General features: G+C 39.8%; 1 protein-coding gene across 3 annotated transcripts in view; it reads right to left on the reverse strand.

Moving 5' to 3' along the window:
* Window positions 1-10,426: 10,426 nt before the first annotated feature.
* pdzrn4 (PDZ domain containing ring finger 4) overlaps window positions 10,427-24,237 on the reverse strand; it is a 43,033-nt gene continuing 29,222 nt past the window's right edge. For all 3 annotated transcript variants that reach the window (XM_077501198.1, XM_077501197.1, XM_077501199.1), the window contains 6 exons: window positions 22,849-22,947; window positions 17,697-17,759; window positions 16,838-16,933; window positions 16,658-16,765; window positions 15,542-16,585; window positions 10,427-13,918 (listed from right to left, as the gene is read on the reverse strand). In XM_077501198.1, coding sequence (XP_077357324.1) covers window positions 13,346-13,918; window positions 15,542-16,585; window positions 16,658-16,765; window positions 16,838-16,933; window positions 17,697-17,759; window positions 22,849-22,947 — 1,983 coding nt within the window. In that variant the 3' untranslated portion in view covers window positions 10,427-13,345. The remainder of the gene's footprint in view (window positions 13,919-15,541; window positions 16,586-16,657; window positions 16,766-16,837; window positions 16,934-17,696; window positions 17,760-22,848; window positions 22,948-24,237) is intronic.

The following is a 24,237-nucleotide window of genomic DNA, read 5'->3' on the forward strand; positions in this document are numbered from 1 at the left end:
GTAATGCACATTTAAAAAAAAAAAAAACTAACACTTAAACTAACTAAAACTAAACTAAAACAAAGTATTTATTAAATAACAAAAACTCAAAAACGAACAGAACCACCCTGAAAACGAATTGAAACGAACTAAATAAAAAAACAACAACTCAAGACTAAACAAAAAGGAACTAAAATGAAAATTTAAATTTCCTGCGCCAGACATGATCACGGCACTCACTCTGTTCAGATCGATTTACAACAAATAATTAATTACTCACTTCAATCAGGTGAGCTTCCTAAATCTCTGAAAGTAGCCGCCGTCAAGCCCATTCTAAAAAAAGGGAACACTGGATGTCTCCCTGCTAGCAAATTATAGACCAATCGCAAACCTTCCCTTCGTAACTAAAATAGTTAAAAAGTGGTTTTTAATCAACTCAGCAATTTCTTGAGCTTAAACGGACTTTTGGATAAATTCCAGTCAGGTTTCCGACCTCATCACAGGACAGAAACAGCTCTGATTAAAGTACTGAATGATATAAGATTGAGCACTGATGCAGGGAAGGTATCGGTGCTCGTCTTGTTGGACTTCAGTGCAGCATTTGACACAATTGATCATAATATATTGTTAGACGGGCTGGAAACTTGGGTGGGGTTAAATGTAACAGTCCTTAAATGGTTCAGGTCCTATTTGGAGGAAAGGAGTTACTTTGTGACTATTGGAAATTTTGAATCTGATCGAAAGGCCATGACATGTGGGGTCCCTCAAGGGTCAGTCCTTGGACCCCTGTTGTTCAGTCTGTATATGTTACCTTTGGGTCAAATGCTTCAGAACACCGATGTTGACTATCATAGTTATGCAGATGACACACAACTGTATTTATCAATGTCCCCAAATGACAGCAGTTCTATTAACGTATTGTGTCATTCTCTAGAGCAAGTTAACATCTGGATGAACCAAAATTTCCTTCAGCTGAACGAAAACAAAACGGAGCCCATTGTTTTCGGCAATAAAGAAAAGAGAATTGCTGTTAAAAAACAGCTTGAGTCACTGTCTTTAGAAACTAAAGACCAAGTTCGAAATCTTGGGGTACTAATAGACTCAGATCTGACCTTCAGCAATCATATTAAATTCATCACTAAAACAGCATTTTACTAGCTGAAAAACATATCCAGACTGAAGGACTGCATGCTTCAAGCAGACCAAGAGAAGCTTATCCATGCTTTTATCTCCAGCAGACTCGATTACTGTAACGGTCTTCTGACTGGACTCTCTCAAAAGAACATAAGACAATTGCAGCTCATTCAGAACACTGCAGCTGGAGTTCTGACCAAAACAAAGAGATCAGAACATATTACTCCAGTACTTAAGGATTTACACTGGCTCCCAGTCAGCTGTAGAATCGATTTTAAAGTTCTGCTACTCGTCTATAAATCACTAAATGGTTTGGGTCCTGAATATATCCAAGAAATGCTGACTGAGTACAAACCCAGCAGGGCTCTGAGATCTACAGACTTGGGCCAACTGGTGGAACCCAGAGTTCGAAGCAAACATGGTGAAGCTACATTTAGCTATTATGCTGCACTCAGATGGAATAAGCTGCCTACAGAAGTGAAGTCAGCCCCGAGTGTAAATGCTTTTAAATCCAGGTTAAAAACTTTGCTTTTTTCTTATACCTTTGATTACTGACTTTTCAACAGCTTTAATTAAGTTTTTTTTTAATTATTATTTTTATTATTATTTTAAACTTCCTTGTTAAATGTTTTAAAGTTTGTTGAATAATGTTTTAAGATTATTATTGTATGTTCTTTTTAGTAAATTTTGTAACCTATTTTCATTTATTTTTCTTCCTCTGAACGTTAACTACTGTTTGTTGATGCTTATGTGTTGTCTTTCCTTGTGTAAAGCACATTGAGGTAACTTGTGTATGAAATGTGCTATACAAATAAACTTGCCTTGCCTTGCCTCACCTTTACCAGGAAATGCTCAATATTCAAGAGGATTCGAGACGCAGAAGATATTGCGCAATAGACAAATCATAATAACAATCATATGATGAATCTCAAGTAGGAGTCAGAACTATGTCCAGGCAAAACAAATAAAAGTAGATACATATCTTGGCAGAGGGACTATATGGAGTGCATCCATTTAGGTTTGCAAATGTTCGTACTGTACATTTCATTTCAATAACAGGCCGATTTACAAAACATGATGCACTGTAGCAATGGAGAATTTATTATGTTTTTTTATTATTATTGTTACCATCTTCAAAATATGCAAACAAGTCTGCCAGCCAGCAGCAGGACAAATAATTCATCCAAAGCGACCTCCTTTGAATGCATTCCATTGTTAGTTGAGTAGTCACAACAATTATTGTGTTTAATTTAATGTAACCGTTTTCAGCCCCTTCCATTAAATCAATTTGATGATCTTTTGACAGCAGCAAGGACTCATAAATAAAGATGATGCACGTCAAAAGATGTCATGTTGCACGTTGGAATCGAGTGAGCGAGCGTTCCCTTTCTTCTTCTGCTTATCGTTATTAGTAATGTATTTAATTATTTATTTATTATTTTTAATTTATTTTATTATTTTTATTTATTCATTATTTATTTATGTATTTATTCATTTATATATTATTTTAAAATGTAATTTTATTTTATTCTTTTTATTCATTCATTATTTATGTATGTATTTATTATTTTAAATTTTATTTTATTATTTTTATTCATTCATTATTTATGTATTTATTTATTTTAATTTTTTTTTACTATTTGTATTTATTCATTTATGTATTTATTCATTATTTTAAATTTTATTTTATTATGTGTATTTATTCATTATGTATTTATTTATTATTTCAATTTTATTTTATTATTTCTTTTATTATTTATTTATTTATTTATGTATTTTATCATTATTTATAATTATAATGAAGTCAATAGTTAAGCCCCATTTTATCCCAGACTGAAGATGTTTTTGAAAATTATTTTGGAGGTGTCATACAAGACGGCGAGTCAAGATTTTCATCCAAATGGAAAAAAAATGCCAACCAATCAATGGAGGTCCGGTTTATTTAATTCATTTCATGTTCACCACTGCATAGAAATTCATTGTGCAGTTTTTACCAAGTTCTTTTGCTGACAAATTCGCGGAAGGAGTCAATGATTAGGTGTGATTAATAATAATAATAATTCATAGACAAGAGATATACCGTAGTGTTAATTTTGGGTAACACTTTATAATAACTATCCGTTATAAGTAGTTCATAGATCATTAGTTGATTGTTAATTAATGAGTTGTTAATGACTTATTAAATGTTTGTTAACTGTTTGTTAAGGATTTATACGTATGACTATAAACAGTTAATATGTCATTATTAAACTGTTAGTTATTGAGTTATAAATGACTTGTTAACTGTATATTAATCATTTGTAACTATATATTATAAATTAGTAAGACTAAGTTAACAAACTATTAGTAAATTACTTAATAATGACTTGTTAAGTATCAGTTAATAGTTTATATCTGTTATTAGGACGTTATTCTAAAGTGGTAGCTATTCCGCATTTATTAACTGTTATTAAATGAGGAACAGTTGCAACTTTACGATAATATCCCAATAGTATAAATTAGCTACTTACTAATATTTAACTTATATATTAGCTAATTCTTTACATAGTAGATGTTAACCATCTACTAATAACTATGAAACTTTGTCAAACAACAAACAGGTGGAACAAGTTGAAAGTACAGAATTTGAAAGTGAAATTTAAAATATAAAATTACTATGCCTTACCATGCCTAAATATCAATTTTCCGTACCATTGAACTTTTTCCACTCATGTGCTCCTCTACAAAGTTTCACTGGTATAGTATTAGTAGATGGTTAACAAACTATTAACAACTGCTGTAAAGAAGTGAGTTAATCTACTACTTAAATATTAGTTATTACTCTATTTATGTTATTGGGACGTTATTCTAAAGTTGCAACTACTCCACATTTACTAACACGTAATAAATGAGGAATAGTGGCAACTTTATAATAACGTCCCAATAACCTATACAAACTATGAAGTAATACTTATAAAGTCATTAGTAAGTAATTTTCTAATAGCTTGTTAACGATGTATTACTAATTTATAAAATATAGTTATGAATAATTACTATACAGTTAACAAGTCATTTAGAGCTCAATAACTAACAGTTTAAAAATAATTTTTTTACTATTTATAGACATCATTTTAAAACCTTAACAAACAGTTAACAAACATTTAATAAGTCATTAATAACTCATTAATTAACAGTTTACTAATGGTCTATTAACTAGTTATAACGGGTAGTTATTATAAAGTGTTACCAAATTTTGTTTACCATTTTTAAATTTAGTCTCAGTTCTAGTCCGATTTCAGTCACGCTTGTTAGTTTTTATCAGTTAGTCAACCGCATCCCATTTTTATCTCGTCCATTTTTAGTCAACTATAAATCTAGAATTTTAGTCTTTATTTTAGTCCAAGAAAACGTCATTTTATTTGTCTAGTTTTAGTCAACAAAAACTGTCAACTTGCCGTTTTGAAAACTGGATACAGTCTACAGTCAACTGGCAAAAATGTGACAATAATTCAAGCAAGTGAGCTGGTGGAGTTTTCGAAAGGCTCAAGGGCAAATACAGTGGTGGTGCATTCGGATGCTACCCAAAGGGACCAAGATTCCAAATGGATTCGAACAGACCTTTAGGTTACATTCAGCTCCATAAGATGAAGCGGGATATACTGTACAGTATAATGAAATACATGATCTTTTATTCATGACCTATTTTGCATTGCGACCGCATATCCAGTCTGATTATATTACTATAAATGTGATATTAAACTCACTCCCAAAAAACAATAACTTTTTTTTTTTCCTTTCAATTCATTGATCTATATCCTGATAGTTAGCTTTGCGTAACAATGTTTTTCTCTGGCAGCGCCTTTGTTAGCGCCTTTCATTCTTCAATTTACCCGTGAATTAAGTTGAGTGCGGCCTTTGTTCGGCTCCTATACAGTAAATACTGTACCACAAAGTCCAGGTCCAGAAAGTAAAAAGGAGTTTGTTTCCCTGCCGCTTGAGTGACTGAAGCCAAAATGTGGTAGGGATGTTACTTTCTGGACCTGGATTTAGCACCTTTGTAAATTTAACCCTCATCTCAAGTAAGTTATTTTAAACGAGTCTAAGTGCAATTTCTGAAGAAATTGTGTGGGAATGCTGAAAGCTGAATTCTAATAACTGAATGCTAAGCTGAATGCCTATGAAGAAAATTGAAGGATAAATTATGTTAAAATTACAAAGTACATAACTAGTATGAGTAATAGTATAAGTAGTAGTAATATTATATGTTGTGTATTTAGTGCATTTAGAAATATGTTTTTATTAGGGATGCACGATAATGCTATTTTTCAACCGATATGATAAACCAAAAATTTAGATCGTCCCGATGTCAATGACCACTAGATAATAAAACATACAAAGTCTCATTTGTTCCATAGTTCCTGCAGAGTGGTCTCTCGCATGCTTCAAAGTTGTCCTTAGATTAAAAAGAGCACCGGGCGGGATGATGAAATTTTCAACGGTTGGCGCCACCCTACCCACTTGGCTGCTGGAATATGAATGAGGCGCATCGGTGAGAATATTTCACATAGGCCTATTAATAAATCGACATTCTGTGTCAAAAATAGGAATAGGGATGAATCAGTCAAAATGGACTCAAATGACCTTACCGTGGCACAAAATGCGACGAGCAGCGCCCTCTGACATTTACCGGTCGAGATGAGCTGAAGTGCATTCATAGTAAAGGCAAAGTTGTCAAAACTTCCTTGAGATTTCTCGATCAGGACGCTGATATTTCTCTTCCAAGTAAGCAGAGGGGGGCTTTAAAATTTTTTAGTGAAGGGTATCTTCACTCCCTCACCATGCAATTTTGCCCATAATCAAAGGAAATATGCATCGCTGTCTGCTGCCGTAGAAGTCAGAAAAAGACAGTCTCCTCTCTCACTTCCACTGATTGTCAGCAAAACCAAAGTTTTGGGACATTGTTCCCATCAAGCAGGGTAAAAATACATTTATATGACCTTGTAGTGATTAGAACATAATTCACCCACGGAACGTTGGGACGAAGGGGGAGTTTGTTGGGATGAAAGGATGAAAGGATAAAAGAACAAAATGTTGGTAGGTCTGTGAGCCTCGCGCAGAGTGTGTTGTTGTTGCTGTTAAACGATGAGAAGCTGATATCAATAAACCGCCGGTCTTTGGCTCCGGACTTCAACACTCTGCCTCCGACTCCCGTCACTGCTCGCTACATTGGTGACCCCGACATCCGCCTCGTTGACGTTTCCGAGGCTGAGAATTTGATCGAATTGAGCGACATGGCGAACTCCGCTGGTCTCAAGTTACCGGAGTTTTGGGAGTCGGCCGCGGCGACGTGGTTTGTACAAGCTGAAGCTCAGTTTGCCATCCGTGGAATTACGGACGATTCCACTCGCTGCTACCACGTCGTGTCCGCGCTCGGGAGCTCCACGGCGGCCAGAGCTACGGCGCTAGCGAACACTACCATCTCCGAGCCACGTGCTCTGGCGGAGGAAGCTGACCGCTTTTTCCTGGCCACCCAGCGTCACAACCACGAGGTCTTGGCCTCTGCACGCGCCTTCCCGGTCCCGGCGGCCGCAACGGCACCTCATAAGGTACGTGCTGCCGTGGATGGCCGATAGCCCCTGGCTTATGCTATTTTCACGCACGTTTTGGAACCAAGGCGAAGAGGTGCCGCGCCCCTCGCTCCTTTGTTGCGTCGGGAAACGGCGACGCCTCCACTCAGTTGCAGCTGTGAGTGGGGGCGCAGAGTGCCGGCTGCTGTTTATCATGGACACCCTCTCCAGACTCAAGTTCCTCTGTGACTCCGGCGCCCGCAGAAGCGTGTTTCCTGCCTCGGCTGAAGATGCTGCCGGGGGCACTCACGGCCCGCACCTGTCAGCGGCCAACGATGCACCGATCCGGACCTACGGCACTAAGACAGAATGTGTCTTTAGTGTGCCCTCCATCCAATACCTCGGCCACCTCATCAACGAGGACGGCGCCACCCCGCTCCCGGCAAAAGTGGAAGCTGTTGCCGCTTTTCCTCGACCCCGGACGGCCCAGGGTCTTCGGGAGTTCCTCGGGATGGTGACTTTTTACCACAGGTTCTTCCGCCTCTTCCGCTTCATCCTGGAGGGCCGTGAGTTCACGGTCTTCGTCGATCACATGCCGCTCGCCTTCTCCATGTCGAAGTTGTCCGAGCCGTGGTCCGCGCGGCAACAGCGACAGTTGTCGTTCAGATCTGGATACACCACGGACATCCGACATATCGCTGGCAAGGACGACGTGGTCGCGGATTGTCTGTCCAGGGCAGCCGTCAACACGGTACAGCTGGGCCTCGACTTTTCCCGGATGGCGGCCGACCAGGCTTCCGACCGTGACACCCAGTCGCTTCGGGGCTCCGACACCGGGTTGCAAGTTAAACCGGCTCATGTTGACCTGGCCAGACCCTTGGACGTGCCCCGCGCCCCCGCCGCGGCCGCCCCCCTGGGCTGCGCCTTGTGGACCGTGTGGGGTCCCTTCCAGTTGTTCCTGCATCCCCGCCAGTTGGTGTGCGGGACTGTTCTGGTGTTTCTGCTGTGTCCCTCCCGCCCTCGCTCCCTGGGTCCTGTACCCGCAGGGGTCGGGCAGTTTTGCCGCCCCGTCATCCGGAGTTTGATTGTGGGTGAATTCTGGGGGGGCTTGTGTAGTGATTAGAACATAATTCACCCACGGAACGTTGGGACGAAGGGGGAGTTTGTTGGAATGAAAGGATGAAAGGATAAAAGAACAAAATGTTGGTAGGTCTGTGAGCCTCGCGCAGAGTGTGGTGTTGTTGCTGTTAAACGATGAGAAGCTGATATCAATAAACCGCCGGTCTTTGGCTCCGGACTTCAACACTCTGCCTCCGACTCCCGTCACTGCTCGCTACAACCTCATAGTTTCAATGTTCTGTTGGCATTTATAGTCAATAGTAAGTAGTAGCTACCAGGAGTTATCTAGCTTTGGCTAAAAACAACACTGAAGAATATTAACTTAGTGCAGACGTAATAGTTTCTGGTCATTTTGGAGGGATTCGACTGGTTGTGTCTGCTAAATTTATTATGTTGGCATTTATAGTAAATAGTAAGTCAACAAATGCGTGGACAGTTAGCTACCCGGAGCTATTGTTAGCCTTTGGCTAAAAACAACAATGGAGAACATGACCTTTGCGTCGATGTAGTAGTTTCTGCTCATTTTGGAGGGATTCAACTGGTCATGTCTGTGCTCTACCACAAAGTTTGATCCAGCGCAGAAGTTTTTGTAGTTGTTTGAGGGTTTTAGGGAAGGAAATAAACCGGACAGTGTCTCTCTTACATAAGCCGTGACTACTGCAGGACGCTGGTTAGTCGATCGGGATAATATATACAAGTATATACACTCTTATACAAGCTGTGACTACAGTGGTTAAAGGAACACAAGACTTATGAAAAACTAACCAGCTATTCTGTGAAATGGTTCATTTCAACTATTCCCTGAAAAAAAAAAAGCCAATTTATGTTGAGCAATTATGATTTCATAGCACTTATGACTATTTTTGCTTTAAGTACTGTATTGGGAATTTCGGACAGTCACGTGATCATCGTGATGTATCTTGTGCGTAAAATACACATTGAATGAATGACCACGGAGGACTTGCCAAAGATTTGTTTCCAACCGAAAGCCGGATGAAAGTGGCAGCCAGCCAGCAAGTCCAAGTAGACGGTAAACATCTAGGTGACTTTTACTCTGCTAAGCTAAGCTACATGCCGTGAGCTAAGCACACTTTAGCCCACATTAGGAGACCCCCAGCACATGGAATGACATGAAAGTGGACGTGTTGAGGACTTTACTCGGGACTTTACTTGGGATCCAAGACGTCTTTTTTTTTTTTTTTTGCCCATTACGTAAGCAAACTCCCATTGAAATGAGCGAAGACGGCTTTCGTTTTACAAATGGGATACGTCATCACGATCACGTGACCAGGATGATGGCGTTCCCCAGTGCTCACTGTTCGAATTCTGATACTTAATCAGTTTAAAATACAATTCATGGAATAAGATGCCAGAGATATTTGCACTTTTATTCTTTGTACACAATGCCTAATCCAAATACTGGAAAATGATTCATAAGTGTTGTATCACTTTAACCATTTAAATTTTTTTTTTTGGGCTTTGGTTAACCATGCCTTGCACCACCGGTTGCTGGATTGCTTTTGTGTTTGTCCGCAGCAAAACGCACATGTTGTTGCAGACATGACGCCTTGCATCTTGATTGGTTTACTAGGATTTTAGTTGTATAAATAATGGATTAGTGTGGTCTCTGTATCCGCAGCCGCAAACGACACTATCACATGCTTTAAGCTAAGGTCAATTTAAAAAACAAAAAAAAAAAAAAAAAAACAGTTGTCCCTCTGTCCTTGGATGATACATATACTGTATATGGAGACATGCTGGGGGGAAAAAAGGATGCACCTGATTTCATGCGATGCACCCTGATGTGTCTCATTAATTCTTCAGCTCAGCGGGCCGTGGACAGACGCGGCAGATTGACGGGTAGGGGGATGAGGAGACTTCCACGGCGTCTCACAAAACGCTTTGAAATGGAAGTATAGTTTAGTGAGTATGCCTCCGAGCTGTAAACGGACGCAACCCCCCGCTTTATATACAAGCAGGCCAGTCAGTCTTCCCACTGCAAATGCATGAATCTTGCAAACTGCCATCACATGATTATGCCTTGTCAAGCCTGGAAACATCATAAAAAAATACAAATAAAAAGACGTTTCTGATTTCCAGCGAGCAATATATGGAAATCGGGAGACGTCAGGACTATGCAGGGGGAGGTAATAACCCAGGTGATCTCCCGTTTGACGCTCCCATGTGTTCAATTAGCAATCATCATGGACTCTAATCACCTTCAAATTGGCTTGCTTATGGTTTACAGTGCAGCTGCTGATTGCATTGATCAGCTCTTGGATAAAATACACAAATGGGAGAAACTCTGAGATGAGCACTTCTACTGCGAGCCTACCATTAGTTCCACGTATAATAATAATAACAATAATAATAATAATAATAATAATAATAATAATGCTTGACATGGAAGTGACTTGAATGTATCTTTAACAATAGATCTGATTTTTGCGTAGGTAAAATTGTTTGAGAAAAATTTTCCGATGATCCCAGATTTCAGTCTCAATACAAAAAAGAGGTTAACATGAAAAAAAAAACATTAAGCAATAAATGAGCCAAACCCGTATTTTTTTTTAGTAGCAAAGCTACATATGAGACATTTATTGACATATTTAAATGTTTCATAAGGTAGCCATGTAATCATAATTAAGAACTAGACTAAGTGCAATTTCTGGAGAAATTACGTGGGAATGCTGAAAGCTGAATGCTAATAGCTGAATGCTAATGAAGAAAATTGAAAGAGAAATTTTGAGGTTTTCATTGAAGTCAAAAGATAAATGAAGAAAAAGAACTGAGCAGTATCAGAGCTGGTAATGATGATCAGTTGTATGTACGGAAGTGGGCGTGGAAAGTGGGACTTAGAAAAAGTTCAATGTCAGACCCATTGAAAATGAATGGGGAAAAGTTTATATTTAACGTCAAATTGTGCGAGTTCTGTAAGTAATGTGGAATAAGGCGATATATACCCCGGAATGCGAGAATTTTTGAAGCAAGTTGAAATTTGAACGGTGTAAATTGGAAGTATTATGTGGGTGTTGTTTCTCGGTAAAAAAGTGAGGAGAATAAAAATCTGAACAACATATGTGGGATGCTTTCAGCATTCCTACAATAATCATCTACAAGAAATATGAATAATCGTAACCAATAAAAATAAATGAATCACAATTAATCACAAATGAATGCATTTTTAAGTCCTAAGGTCCTGTAGGTTGCTTTAGATCAATTCTTGAACTAAAACCTGAAATGAAAGCCCTTCCAGGAGTTTGCGATGACATACTGAAGGTATTTGTTTCTTTTTGCGCACAACTCTAATTGAAGTCACCTGTCAATCAATGTATTTTTTGTACAATCTGCCCTGGTGTAAAATCACTTCCGACTTTTACAACATCTTATTTACACCACATTGACAATCCGTGTAAAAAAAAAAAAAAGTTCATACAAAAAGTTTGGTAGCGAGATTACAAATCGTGAAAAATATCCCATTTTACTCCCCCTCCCAGTATATAAAAAAAATGTCTCATTGAATGAAGCATTCAATAACATACGGCATGGCAATTGCAAGTTTTACCAAACATTACCAAAAGCAGATAACAGGAAAATGGCTGAGGTTGCAAAAAAAATTGTTCAAGTGAACGAATGCTACATGTCCTCAGCAACAAAAGTCTTCACAGTCTTTCACAAACAACACATTACTTAATGTTAAAAAAAAAAGAAAAAAAAGTGCACTGTAAACTAGTGTTAATTTTAACAGACATTTTTACATTTAGTCTCAGTTTTAGTCCAGTTTCAATCACACTTGTTAGTTTTTAATCAAAGTGAGTCAACCTCATCCCGTTTTTATGTAGTCAACTTTTATTCGACTATAGTAAATCGAGCATTTTAGTCATTATTCTAGTCCAAGAACCAAATTTTTTTTTTAGTTTTTTAGTTTAGTTTTAGTCAACAAAAACCGCCAATGTTTTAGTCTAGTTTCAGTCAGGACAATCATTTTACCCCTGTTTAATTTGTTGCCAGTAGATAATGTTGAACATTTCCGATCTAAAACGATTTCACATCAAAATTTTTCTCATATTTTGGATGAAAAACAACTTCACAAACACAAAAATGGCTACTATGGCTCCATGCTACAAGCTAGTAAGCTAGCCGGCATTAGTTAGTGGTCGGATTAGCATTATTGTTGGAACGATATAGCTGTTGGATTCAAATTGACTTCTTTTTTTTAACCTTTCACTGTGAATTAGGGTTGCCAACTTTCGCATCCCGAAATAAGAGACAGGTGCACGGCACGGTGTCATGGTGGTGTGAGCATGATGTGTGCAATTAGTGTATATTTTGATTAGATTCAAAATACACAAAGTTTGTACATTCCCTTTAATCCTTACTGCAGGCCATCATTATGTAACCTCATACTAAACCTCAAAGAAACCACAATTTGTCTTTCCTTAAAAAAAATAAAAAAATAAAAAAAAAAAAAAATTACAAAAGAGGAGCATGACTCACCAAATTTACTTTTTCCATGGATACTTATAACAGCAGTCTTTTCTTTCTTACAGGTTTATCCATTCTCTCTTCCTAACCGACCGGACAACACCAAACATTATTATTATTTTCTAGCCACTTACGCAGTATCAGCCGCTACAACAACTGCACGTGACGATGCCTGATGCCTGTGATTGGCTGACAGGTGGCGTGCTTCGTGACATTACAGGTCCTAGATCAGCTAAAACGGCACAGTGCGGTTTGCTGTGTTAAGCACTGATTGCGAAACTTGCCAGCAAGCTAAATTCTCGCAGTATTTGTTCAGAAATAGTACGAGAATACATCTTATATTGCTCCCGCTGATACGTTTGCCGCCGACGTATTTAGATCGGCGTTTAGAGCGTAGGCGACATGAAGCTGTGACGAAACCAGGAAGTGCCTCTCTCTCTTTCTCTCTCTCTCTAGTTGCCTCTCTTACCTTGCAAGATCTCCACCCAACGTCACACCCAGCGACTCATTTTATTGGCTACGAGCAACTTCCTTGTCACTTGTCAATGTACGGGAGCAGCCGTGGTCCAAAAATGGCAAAGATGCCGTTTGCTGCATTTCGTGTAAGAATTGAGAATTATTTTACGGGACTTTTGAGGTCCCTTACGGGACATAACAATTTAGCCCAAAATACGGGGCGTCCCGGATAAACGGGACAGTTGGCAACCCTGTTGTAAATCCACCTCCTGTTTGTCTCACGTGTTTGCGGATGTTGAACTCATTAGCTGCAGATTTGAAAGTCACACCGTGTCACAGCGACAGATTAGCAGACACAATTTTACAAAATTCTATCTCTTTTGTCTCGTCTTTGCTTTTGAACTAAAATGTCCATAGATTTTAGTCCAGTTTTTATGAAGTGAAGTAAATTTTCCTCTCGTTTTCATTCGTCGACGAAAACGCATTCTGATTTCGGCCCAGTTATTGTTTATGAATGAGGGTTTTAGTCTTGTTTAGTCTAGTTTGAGTCCATTGAAAAATGTGTATTGACAAAAATATTTTTGTTTATTTGTCGTTGACAAAATGAACACTACTGTAAACAACTTCTACACAGTTGTAACAGACAAGAAGGCGTTCTGGACTTTGGAGTCCTCGGGTACTCGCGCGCCGTGACTCATCAGCTCCTGAATGGTCATCCAGTTGTCCAGAATCTTTTTGTTGCGCTTCTTCATCATCTTCTTGTGACTGAGCTCCAGGATGCTGATCTCCTTGTGGCCCTCGGCCCCGCTGGCGGGGCCCTCCTTCAGACACTCCAAGCGACTCTTCTGCATGAACTCCCTCCTCTTCCTCTGCTCCCTGGCTCGCGCCAGGTGCTGCTTCCGCTCCTCCTTGCTCCAGTAACGGCCCATCTTCATCTCGCTCATGGCGTCGTCGTCCGTGGTCATGCCTCCGCTGCGCTCCTCTCGGATCCGCAGCGCTCGCTCCCGCAGGATGCGGTCGCGGGCCGGCCGCCGGGCCGCGTAGCGAGATCCGTCCGCCCGCACTTTCACCTTCCACTCCAGACGCGGTTCCCCAGAGCGAGCGTTGCGGTTCAGCGGATCCCGGCAGACGTTCAGGAGACTCAGCTGGCTCTGGGAATACTCCAAAGAGGAGTGCTGCTGGAGCAGCTGCATGTAGCTCTGGAACACAAACGAGGGTCATTGCAGAAATGATGCTTTTTGATTTTCCAGGTATATCTGTACTTGAGTATTTTCTGATATCTCCAGGCAGCTTGCATTCTACTACATTGCGATGTTGATTTGAATAATTGATTCATTGTTCAGATCTAATATTAACTACTATAATACAGCGGTACTCTTAGACATAAGTTTGGGTTTTTAGTAAGGAAACCAAGCAGCGTGTAATATTTAACTTTTTTCCATCATTTATGTTCAAATATACATTACTGTACTTAAAAGTGTTCATTCTAAGTTAGCATTAAGATAGCAGCCTAGCAATGTTGTTTGGTTGTTTTATGTATATCACTTAAAATGTTTGCTTTGTTCTTGTTTTTCTTACCTTATTCTTTACTGCACAAACAATTTCTGTTTCATGTACAGCACTTTGTATACAGCAATGCCTGTTTTTAAAGCACTTTATAAATAAAGTTGAGTTGAGTATATGTTAGCATTAACGGCCTAGCTATGTAGTTTGGTTGTTTTAGGTATATTTAAGCATTCAGCTAGCGACCTAGCAATGTTGTTTGGTTGTTTTACTAACATGTTAGCATTAACGGCCTAGCTATGTAGTTTGGTTGTTTTATGTATATCTTAGCATAGCAGCCTAGCAATTGTGTTTGGTTGTTTTATATATGTTAGCATTAAACTAGCGACCTAGCAAAGTTGTTTGGTTGTTTTATGGATACTGTATGTTAGCATTAAGCGAGCAACCTAGCAATGTTTGGTTGTTTTAAGTATACAATGTGTAGCTTTATTTCTAAATTCAACTGGGAGTGGCAATACACAGCCTTAACTTTTTTTTTTTTTAAATAATTGTTTAGTGTCTGCTCAGTGTACAATAAGTCACAAGCAGGACGCTTGATAAACGTGAGTCAAAACCAAACACCTGCAGCAGAATTCACAAGAAGTGGGATGAAAAGCTAGAGTGGTTTAAGTAGAAAAGAGAGACAGGAGGAGTGGCGGCACTGTACAACCATATTGAGTGACATTTTTTTGTGTAGAAAAGGGTTGCCCAAGTTCGGTCGTCGAGATCCCCTATCCAGCCTGTTTTCAATGTTTCTCTCCACCAACACAACTGATTCATGATCAGGATTGTTATCAGGCTTCTGCAAAGCTTGCTGATGAGCTGACCATTGGATTCAGCTGCGTTGCAGGAGGGAAGCATGGAAAACAGGCTGGATAGGGGCGCTTGACGACTGAACTTGGGAACCTTTGGTCTCAAATGTTAGCAAAGCTACTGGAACAGGTTTTGATGTCGTAAAAGCCGAAACCAAGGTTCAGTATGGGTCTTTGGTTCTTCATAACTACACATTAACGACCTCTGCACGTTTTCTGTTCAAGAAGGTTCCCAAACCATAGAACTACATTTTGGCAAGTGCATGCAGGAACAGAAACTATGTGGTCATAAACAAGGTTGATCCAGATATGATCTAGACGAAGTCTTTAGCACTAATATGAATTTAGATCTGGATTAGGTTTGTAATTTTGAAGCTCTTAGTCTCAAAGTTGCTGTGTTTTTGCCATTGACAAAATCTTCTTTGTCAATCATACATTTTTATTCAGTTGTCTTGTCATCAAACCAACCTGAAGTTGCCGTGATCCGAGTGAGCCGTGGTAAGGGCTAGTTTGGTATGAGGCAAACGGCGGTTTTCTCTTTGGATCTTTGATTTTCAGCTTCTTCTCGTAGCGCTCATCGTCCGCAGGCAGCGCTGGGTCGGACTCAGATCGAGAGGGGTTACTCTGGTCCGGGCTGATGGAGAAAACGGACCAAGGATCTGCTCGCACACCTTGTTCTGGTGAGCCCTGAGACTTGGGAATAGGGATGGGGCTGGAAGGCTTTGACGAGGCCATTTGGAGGTTCTTCTGGTTGGCGATGCTGATGCCTCTCTGCAGGGAGTGCTCGGGGGATCGCTCCGTACCCGGCGGAGTGGACCGTGCGCTCTCCGCTGTGTTGTAGGCACTGGAGCTGTCTTTTTCTCTGTTTTTTTCACTTTGAGGGTGTTTGTAAATGTCAGCTAGCCTGCTGTGGCCCTTGAGCCTCCGACTTGGTGAAGAAGCCTGGGACTTCGAGGTGTCTGTCTGCTGGGTCTGGCGGAGCTGATGTGCCTGCATGATGTTCTGACACTCCAGCTCGATGCTGCGCAGTTCTTCGTTTAACATCCTCAGCTCTTGTTCTACACCATCGTCACCTTCCTGAGCCTCCTCGCTGCTATCTCCATCCCCTCCTGCCTGCTCCGTGAGGCTGCACTCGATACTGTGTCGAATGGAGTACACCCCGCACTCCACGCCCTTCCGGATTTGACACTTGACTTCCAGAAGGTGCTGGAAGTGATTCTCTAAAGCCAAGATCCCATTTCCAAGATTGTGAATGCCCACTACCCCTTCACAACCTTGTTCTTTAGTTACGGTCCTTTCCTTCTGGCAATCCGATGATAGCACAGCACCTCGCGTGCTATGTGGATTCTGGGATCGCCATTGTTCCCTCAAACACTGAGCTGGACTCCTCCCGTAGAGTTTGGCCAATAACGGCTGGTGCTCAGGACTGTCGGTACTGCATCCAAACCCGCTGTCTTTGTCTTGGCCGCTGGAGGAACAGGTAGCTGTGTGTTTTGGTCTTTCGTCTTGAGCCTGTGGATGAAGAATTTGAAAGTAGTAAGCATCTGGGATCTCCCTGCTAAATCTCTGGTGACTCATTCTCACCTCATATTGCCTGAGGTTGCAATCCTTCTTCTCCACCTCCAGGATCTCCATCTTCAGTTCCTTGACCAACTCCTGTTGCTCATCGTCAACCCACACATCATCCTCCAGCTGAAAACCAAACGTCACCTCAAAACAAGAAACCTTGCTACATTTTGTCACATTGTACCTCGTGGTTGTTACCTGTGGCCTTGTCACCAGCAGGACAATGCTCTTGGCATTTTCTCCTGACAGCAAGGAAACGGCCTTCTCTCTATCCTGCACCGTCTGTCCATTTACCTGCACCCAAAAATATCTGTAAAAGTATTTTGCATGCTTGTCCACCAAGCCAGGACACTTTACAACCCTCACATCTCTACCATCTAGAACCCTTCCATTTATCGCTGTCTATATCGCTAAGCATGTTCCAGCACAGGCTCGAGCAAGCGCACCGTTCCAACCTCTTCTGTCTTCACTCGCCACACAATTAACTCTTCTTTGACAGGCGGTGTTCATCTTTTCCCCTCGAGAGTAATGGGGCTGCCATGAGGAGATAATGGGGCCGCGAGGACAGCGGACAGTGCAGCCCGTGATCTTTCACAGCAAACAGAAACACTACAGCGAGGGAATTAATAGCTGTGATGTGAGTGGCGGTTTTATGGTTGCCTTTTTGCTGGTCTTTGTTTGTACAACACAGGGACAGTAGCGTTCAGTCAGCGAGTCTTAACGCCAATAAGAGGCTTAGTAAATTCAGCCTGTACTCTTCTGGGATGACTTCCGACAAGATTTTGAAACATAGTGCTTCGTACACATTTCATTTGTTGGAGAAGGTACAAACATCTGGTACAAGTGGGCAAGAACAGTGCATAAAATGGATGTAAGCATCTGTGTTAGAAACTTTATTTTGCACCTTGTTGCTGTTCTCACTTAATGAGAATCCAAATAAGACAGAAACAAAGAACAGCACCCAGAAGATGATTTTAGTGCCTTCTGGAACTGTGATGAAAGCTCCAAAAAAAGTCCTTTATTGACTAAATAAAATGTCCTTTGTGGAAGAACTTACTTGTAGAATGCGATCTCCATTCTTAATGCGCCCGTCTCTTGCTGCTAAACTGTTTGGCTCCACCTGCGCAAAACAACAACAACAACAACACATTTATTTCAGCCAACCAGTGAAACCAGCCAAGAGTTTGAACAAAGAATATCTTGTCGCAGTAAACAAAGGACAATGGACGGCAGCCAACATTTTGTACTTGAATAACGTGCATTTTGCTGCATTATCGGTTTAGAAAAAACACAATAGAGCATTTTTTTTAGTCATATAGGAGAAAATTGGTGACTGTCTCAAGAAATTTACCGTGGACTTCCGGTGACGTCATGACTGAGACAACACGCTAAAAGGGAAGCTCCCGTCGAAAAGTTACAATTTACCTTGACAACTTGACTTATACTCGGTATTTATACCCAATTGGGACGTTCGAGATGAGTTATAACTGCAAACAAAGCAAAAGCGCGAACAGACGTGAAACTACGCGAGCCGAAACGGAAAGAAGAAGGTCCGCTAGCCCAGCTAAAGCTAAAGCTAACAGTAGCTCGCCGGAGAGGCTGGAGCTCTCAGACATACTAGGTGAGCTGAAAAAAATAAGACGTGAAAACCAGGATGGGCATAACCAAACGAAAGTGTCGTTGGAGAGGATGGAAAAGTCGATGCAGGACTTAAAAGACCAAATCTCGAAGCATGAAGGAAGGCTGAGTGAGGCTGAGGGGAGATATGTATATATGTATATGTATTTATATATATATATATATATATATATATATATATATATATATATATATATATATATATATATATATATATATATATGTATTTATATATGTATTTATGTATTTATATATATATATATATATATATATATATATATATATATATATATATATATATATATATATATATATATATATATATATATAAAAGAGTATATTACTTATTCATTGTCAAGTTAAGAATCAATATACTAAATCTGTGGCTTAAACACAACAATAGCCACATGGGCTCACATCTCACATATCTCTGCCCTGTTACAACTGGGAATTGGTTCTGTTTGGATCAGTTGGTGATTTGGGAGTTTTTGTTTTTGTGTTGCATGTTCTGATGCACTGTTCTGGTTCTACCTTGACAATTGTTTTGGGCATCCAATGGTTAATAGAGAGGCAAACACATATTACCTTAGGACAGGGGTGGCGAGATCCGGTCCTCGAGGCCCGCAGTCCTGCAGGTTTTGGATATTTCTCTTCTTCAACACAGCTGATTCATATTCAGCTCATCAGCAAGCTCTGCAGAAGCCTGATAATGAGCCTGTTAATTGGAATCAGCTGCACTTCGAGTAGGGAAAGCTATAAAACCTGCAGGACTCCGGCCCTCGAGGACCGCAGTTTGCAACCCCTGCCTTAGGATCACTGACTACCTTCTGTGGGAGGAGAGAAAAAATTAACAGATAATCTACATTAAAAAAAATGATAAAACATGGCAATTGTGAAATTAGTCAGCTATAATGTAAATGGGATTAACAGACCCATTAAAAGGAAGAAATTATTTAACCATCTTAAGAAATTAGGATGCTGTATAGGTGAAGGAATGATTTTGATAGGGGGAGACTTTAATTGCATATTGGATGGAAGGCTAGATAGACTTCCCATATCTAAAGAAACACGGACGAAAAAAAGTGTGACGTTGCAGGCAATGATGGAAGAACTGGGGTTAACGGACATTTGGAGGTTTCAGCATCCAAGAGAAAGAGAATATACATTTTTTTCACAGGTGCATGGGAGCTATTCCAGACTAGACATGTTTGGTATATCAAGAAAAGATTTATATAGAGTCAAGGAGAGTGAAATTGAACCAATTACAATTTCAGACCATGGTCCAGTAACAATTACTCTAGGCCCGGGACCAGATAATCACTTTAAATATTGGCGATTGAATGTGTCATTGCTGACAGATCAAGTGACTCGACAAGAAATACGCAAAGATTTGATGGAGTATTTTGCCCTAAATGATAATGACAGTGTATCTCCCTCAATATTGTGGGAAGGTGCGAAAGTGGTTATGAGAGGAAAAATAATAGCCATATCTTCTAGAATAAAAAAAACAGAGACTAAAAAAACAACGCGATCTTGAGTCGAAAATTAGTAAATTGCAAAAAGAGCATGGACAAAATAGGGATGCACACACACTTAAATTACTTGGGGAAGCCAAACAGGAACTAGATATGCTACTTACTTACAAAGCAGAGGGGGCGCTAAGATTTACAAATAGAAAATATTACGAAATGGGTAAAAGAGCAAGTAGACTCCTAGCTTTTCAGCTGCGCAAGGCTCAATCAAGTCGAGTAGTACCTAAAATTAGGCATCCCCGGACCAAACAAATAGTATCTCAGCCAGATGAGATTGCAGATGCTTTTGCTGCATACTATACAAGCCTTTATGAATGTCAAAATTTAGATAATAAAATTGATAAGATACAACAATTTCTTACACCACTTCACATGACAAAACTAACAAATGAGGAGTCAGATGAATTAGCTGGGCCAATAACTGAAAATGAGGTAAAAGAAACCATAACTAAGTTAAAAAATAATAAATCTCCCGGAGTTGATGGGCTTAGTGGGGAGTATTATAAAACATTTATACAGGAACTCACTCCTATATTATGTAGAACATTCAACTATGCACTGGACACTGGAGATCCACCTAAAACTTGGTCTGAGGCCATAATTACAGTGTTAAAGAAGGAAGGAAAAGATCCTACACTATGTGAAGGGTACCGACTTATAAGTCTTCTCTGCGTAGATTTGAAAATATTGACCAGCATATTAGCTAACAGAATACAGAAATGTATTAAAAGACTTGTGAAGCCAGATCAGACTGGATTTATAAATGGACGGCAGGGTACACAAAACATAAGGACAGCACTGAACTTACAATCAGTAGCCATGTCTAAAAAGCAAACATCTATGCTTCTCAGCCTGGACGCCGAGAAGGCTTTTGATCGAGTAGATTGGGTGTATTTAAGGCAGGTGTTGCTGGGCATGGGGTTTGGAGACAAATTTGTAAAATGGATTACATTATTCTATAAGGATCCAACGTCCAGAGTGAGAGTGAATGGATACTGCTCAAAATTCTTTAAACTCCAAAGAGGGACAAGACAAGGGGATGCTTTGTCCCCAGTTTTATTTACTTTAAGTATTGAGCCCTTGGCGGAAGCTATAAGGCAGAATCCGCAAATACATGGTTTAACGGATGAGAAAGGTAATCAATACAAAATAGCGTTATTTGCGGATGATGTTTTATTATTCTTACAAGATCCTCTGTCTTCAGTCCCTGTGCTCATTAAGTGTCTGCATACATATGGTTTAATTCCTGGGTACAAAGTGAATGAGACCAAATCTGAAGCAATGATGTTGTCAGGATCTTGGCCGCCTCAGTTAAATAGTATAGTGGCATTCCGACAGTCCCAACAAGGGTTCAGGTATTTGGGGATTACTCTTACTTCCACTTCCACACAGCTATTTTAAGCAAACTATGATAACATATTAAAACAAATAAAAGGAGACTTGACAAGGTGGGATGTCCTCCCACTCTCTTTGTTTGGCAGAATAGAAGCGGTTAAAATGAACATTTTACCAAGAATCCTATATTTGTTTCGGGCATTGCCCGGATGGGTCCCCACATCCACTTTTACAGTATCGGAAAAACTTATTTCCAGGTTTGTTTGGCAAAATAAGCGACCTAGAGTGAGACTAAAAGTATTATGCTCAGCAAAGAATAAGGGAGGGTTATCCCTACCGAATTTGAAACATTACTACTGGGCGAGTCAACTTACTGTTATTACTGAATGGATATATAACAACCAGGAAATTAGATGGCTTCAAATAGAGCAAAACTCAGTGCGGAACCTTTCCCTGAAGTGTTTACCATTTTTGAGTAGGAAAAGGTGGACTTGTCTTAGGATAGAAAATGTATGGATTAGGCATACATTGAGAGTATGGAATGCAGTAAGGACAAAATTAGGAGGGACAACCTCTATATCGCGTGCCATGTCATTGGTCGGGAATATTGATTTCATACCGTCAGTATGGGACAGTGGATTCAAGCAATGGGAATGCAATGGAGTGAGAACGATTGACCAATTATTTGAAGGGAATGTAATGAAATCCTTCTCCCAGTTGCAGACTCAGTTCACATTACCATCAAGAGATATGTTTAGATACTTACAAATTAGGCACTATATTCAATCTCACATAGAAGGGGACAAACTTAAAAGAGAACCTACAAGTGTGGAAAAATACTTTATTATGGTAACTGCGCATACGTTGCCTAATAAGAACCACATTTCACATATATATGACAGTTTAAGCAAAGATATGTCACATAATACACTTGATGTGAAAGAGAAGTGGGAACTTGAAATGAATGAGGTAATAGAGAATAGAACATGGGAGGATATGTGTTTAAATTGCCACGCAGGTATCAATAGTAATCTTTGGAAAGAATTTGATTGGAAAACGAAAATTAGATTTTTTAGAACCCCTTTGGTAATTTCAAGATTTGGTAGAGATCCAGATTCCTCATTGTGTTGGAGAAATTGTGGAACTATTGGCGATCACACACATATCTTCTATGACTGTCCTGTACTGACGATATTCTGGAATGAGGTGATGAAGGAGATTGTAAGAATTTTGAATATTGATATCCATTTAAGTCCTATGGTGTGTGTATTGGGATTGTGCCCAGAAAGTGTAACAAATGGTCACAAAAAATATATGCTACGGATTCTTCTAATGGTTGCAAGAAAGACAATTACGGCAAACTGGATGAAAATACCTCCACCAACAAAAGCTGAATGGACTTTGAGATTGAAGCAAGTGTACATGATGGAGTACATGACTGCTAAATTACAGATGAAGACGGACTTATTTCTACAAAGATGGACGTTAGTGAAAGATTACTTAAATGTGTGAATTCTACTGTGGAATGATTGATTGAATAAGATATGCCCTGTGTCAAGGTTTGTTCATTATTGTTTTTCTGATAATAAAGTTCCCCCCCCCCCCCCAAAAAAAAAGAAGAAAAAAAAAAAAGAAAGTATATAAACAAATACTTAACAGTGCAGATTGTGTCAGACCAATGCAATGTAAACAGGCCCGCCGTACCTGGCTGACATAAATGGCCATGTCCTCCTCCTCATCGGTCCGGTAGCACAACGTTAGACCCAGCTTCTCTTGAGTGTTTTGTTTGCATAACTCCACTTCCTGTTGGAGAAACCAAAACTTTCAGTTCAACATAACTAACTGGTTAGTCAGATAAGCAGAATTTTCTTTGGATTACTACACCTGATATGATATCGGCTACTGGAAATCAATTAGGTTCAAATTGATTCCATATGCTGCCTTAATACTGTAATCCGAATGGACCAAATACCGAAACCTGTGAAACTCCGCGTGTAATATTACAAAGTTCAGTGGTCACATTGCCACGGATTACACAGTTCGTCCTCTCTGAGTGGCAGAGTGGTCGTCTCCCATTCCAGAAGTTGCGGGTTCGATCCCATGCCACTGTGACCACGTCGAAGTATCCTTGAGCAAGATACTGGACCCCAAGTTGCTCCTGATGCTGCATCATGAGTAATCGAATGTAAAGCGCTTTGGAGGCCCTTGTAAGGTGGAAAAGAGCTATATAAACTAGACTAAGTGCAATTTCTGGAGAAATTGAGTGGGAATGCTGAATGCTTATGAGGTAAATTTAAAGATAAATTATGTGGAAATTACAAAGTTTTAGTTGAAGTTGAAAGATAAATGAATAAGAAGAAAACGAACTGCAATCTGTCTAAGGTGGGATTTAATCGTTTCAAATTGTATGTTAATGTATGACAACACACCGAACCTCACAGCATTATTGACGCCACTAACACGTGACGTCATCAAGCTGGAGTAGCTTGAGCAAAAATATTGGCGAAGCGACTCAATAAGACCTGATTAGGTCGAATTTCTACCGAGAAACACCCTTGACATCCAAACTCATTTCCTCTACCAACAATTCCACTGCATGTTATTGCGATAGCTTTCGTTTACGCACCCACGTCAAACAGCCAACATCCCACTTAGCAGCCGCTGGCGATGTATAAATGTTAACACAGCGATTTTCTGCAACATCTGTTCAGCACATTTCTGCCTAATTGCCACTTAACACTTCTATTATGTCTAATTGAAAAGAAATGATTGCCGCAACTAATGTTTATTGTTTCCACACTGAGCGATGATGACATGAGCCTGCTGCATGTGTATTAAGTCTTTGACTGTGGAACTGTATTATTCGGTTTTAGTACATGTAACAAGGATTTCAAATTGCTGTTCAAATTATGTATCTACTCGGAATTTAACGTTTGATTATTTGATTTGTACGCCTTTATGAAGCATTGTTAGAGTTTTTTGTTGTTGTTTAGCGATAGACTGATATGTTTTTTTCCAGGGCTGATACGATACCGATTATTAGTAGTCAAGGACGCTGATAACCGATATTTGGAGCCGGTAATCATTTTCACT

This window comes from Festucalex cinctus, chromosome 16 (assembly GCF_051991245.1).
Source record: "Festucalex cinctus isolate MCC-2025b chromosome 16, RoL_Fcin_1.0, whole genome shotgun sequence".
Classification (NCBI taxonomy): Eukaryota; Metazoa; Chordata; class Actinopteri; order Syngnathiformes; family Syngnathidae; genus Festucalex; species Festucalex cinctus.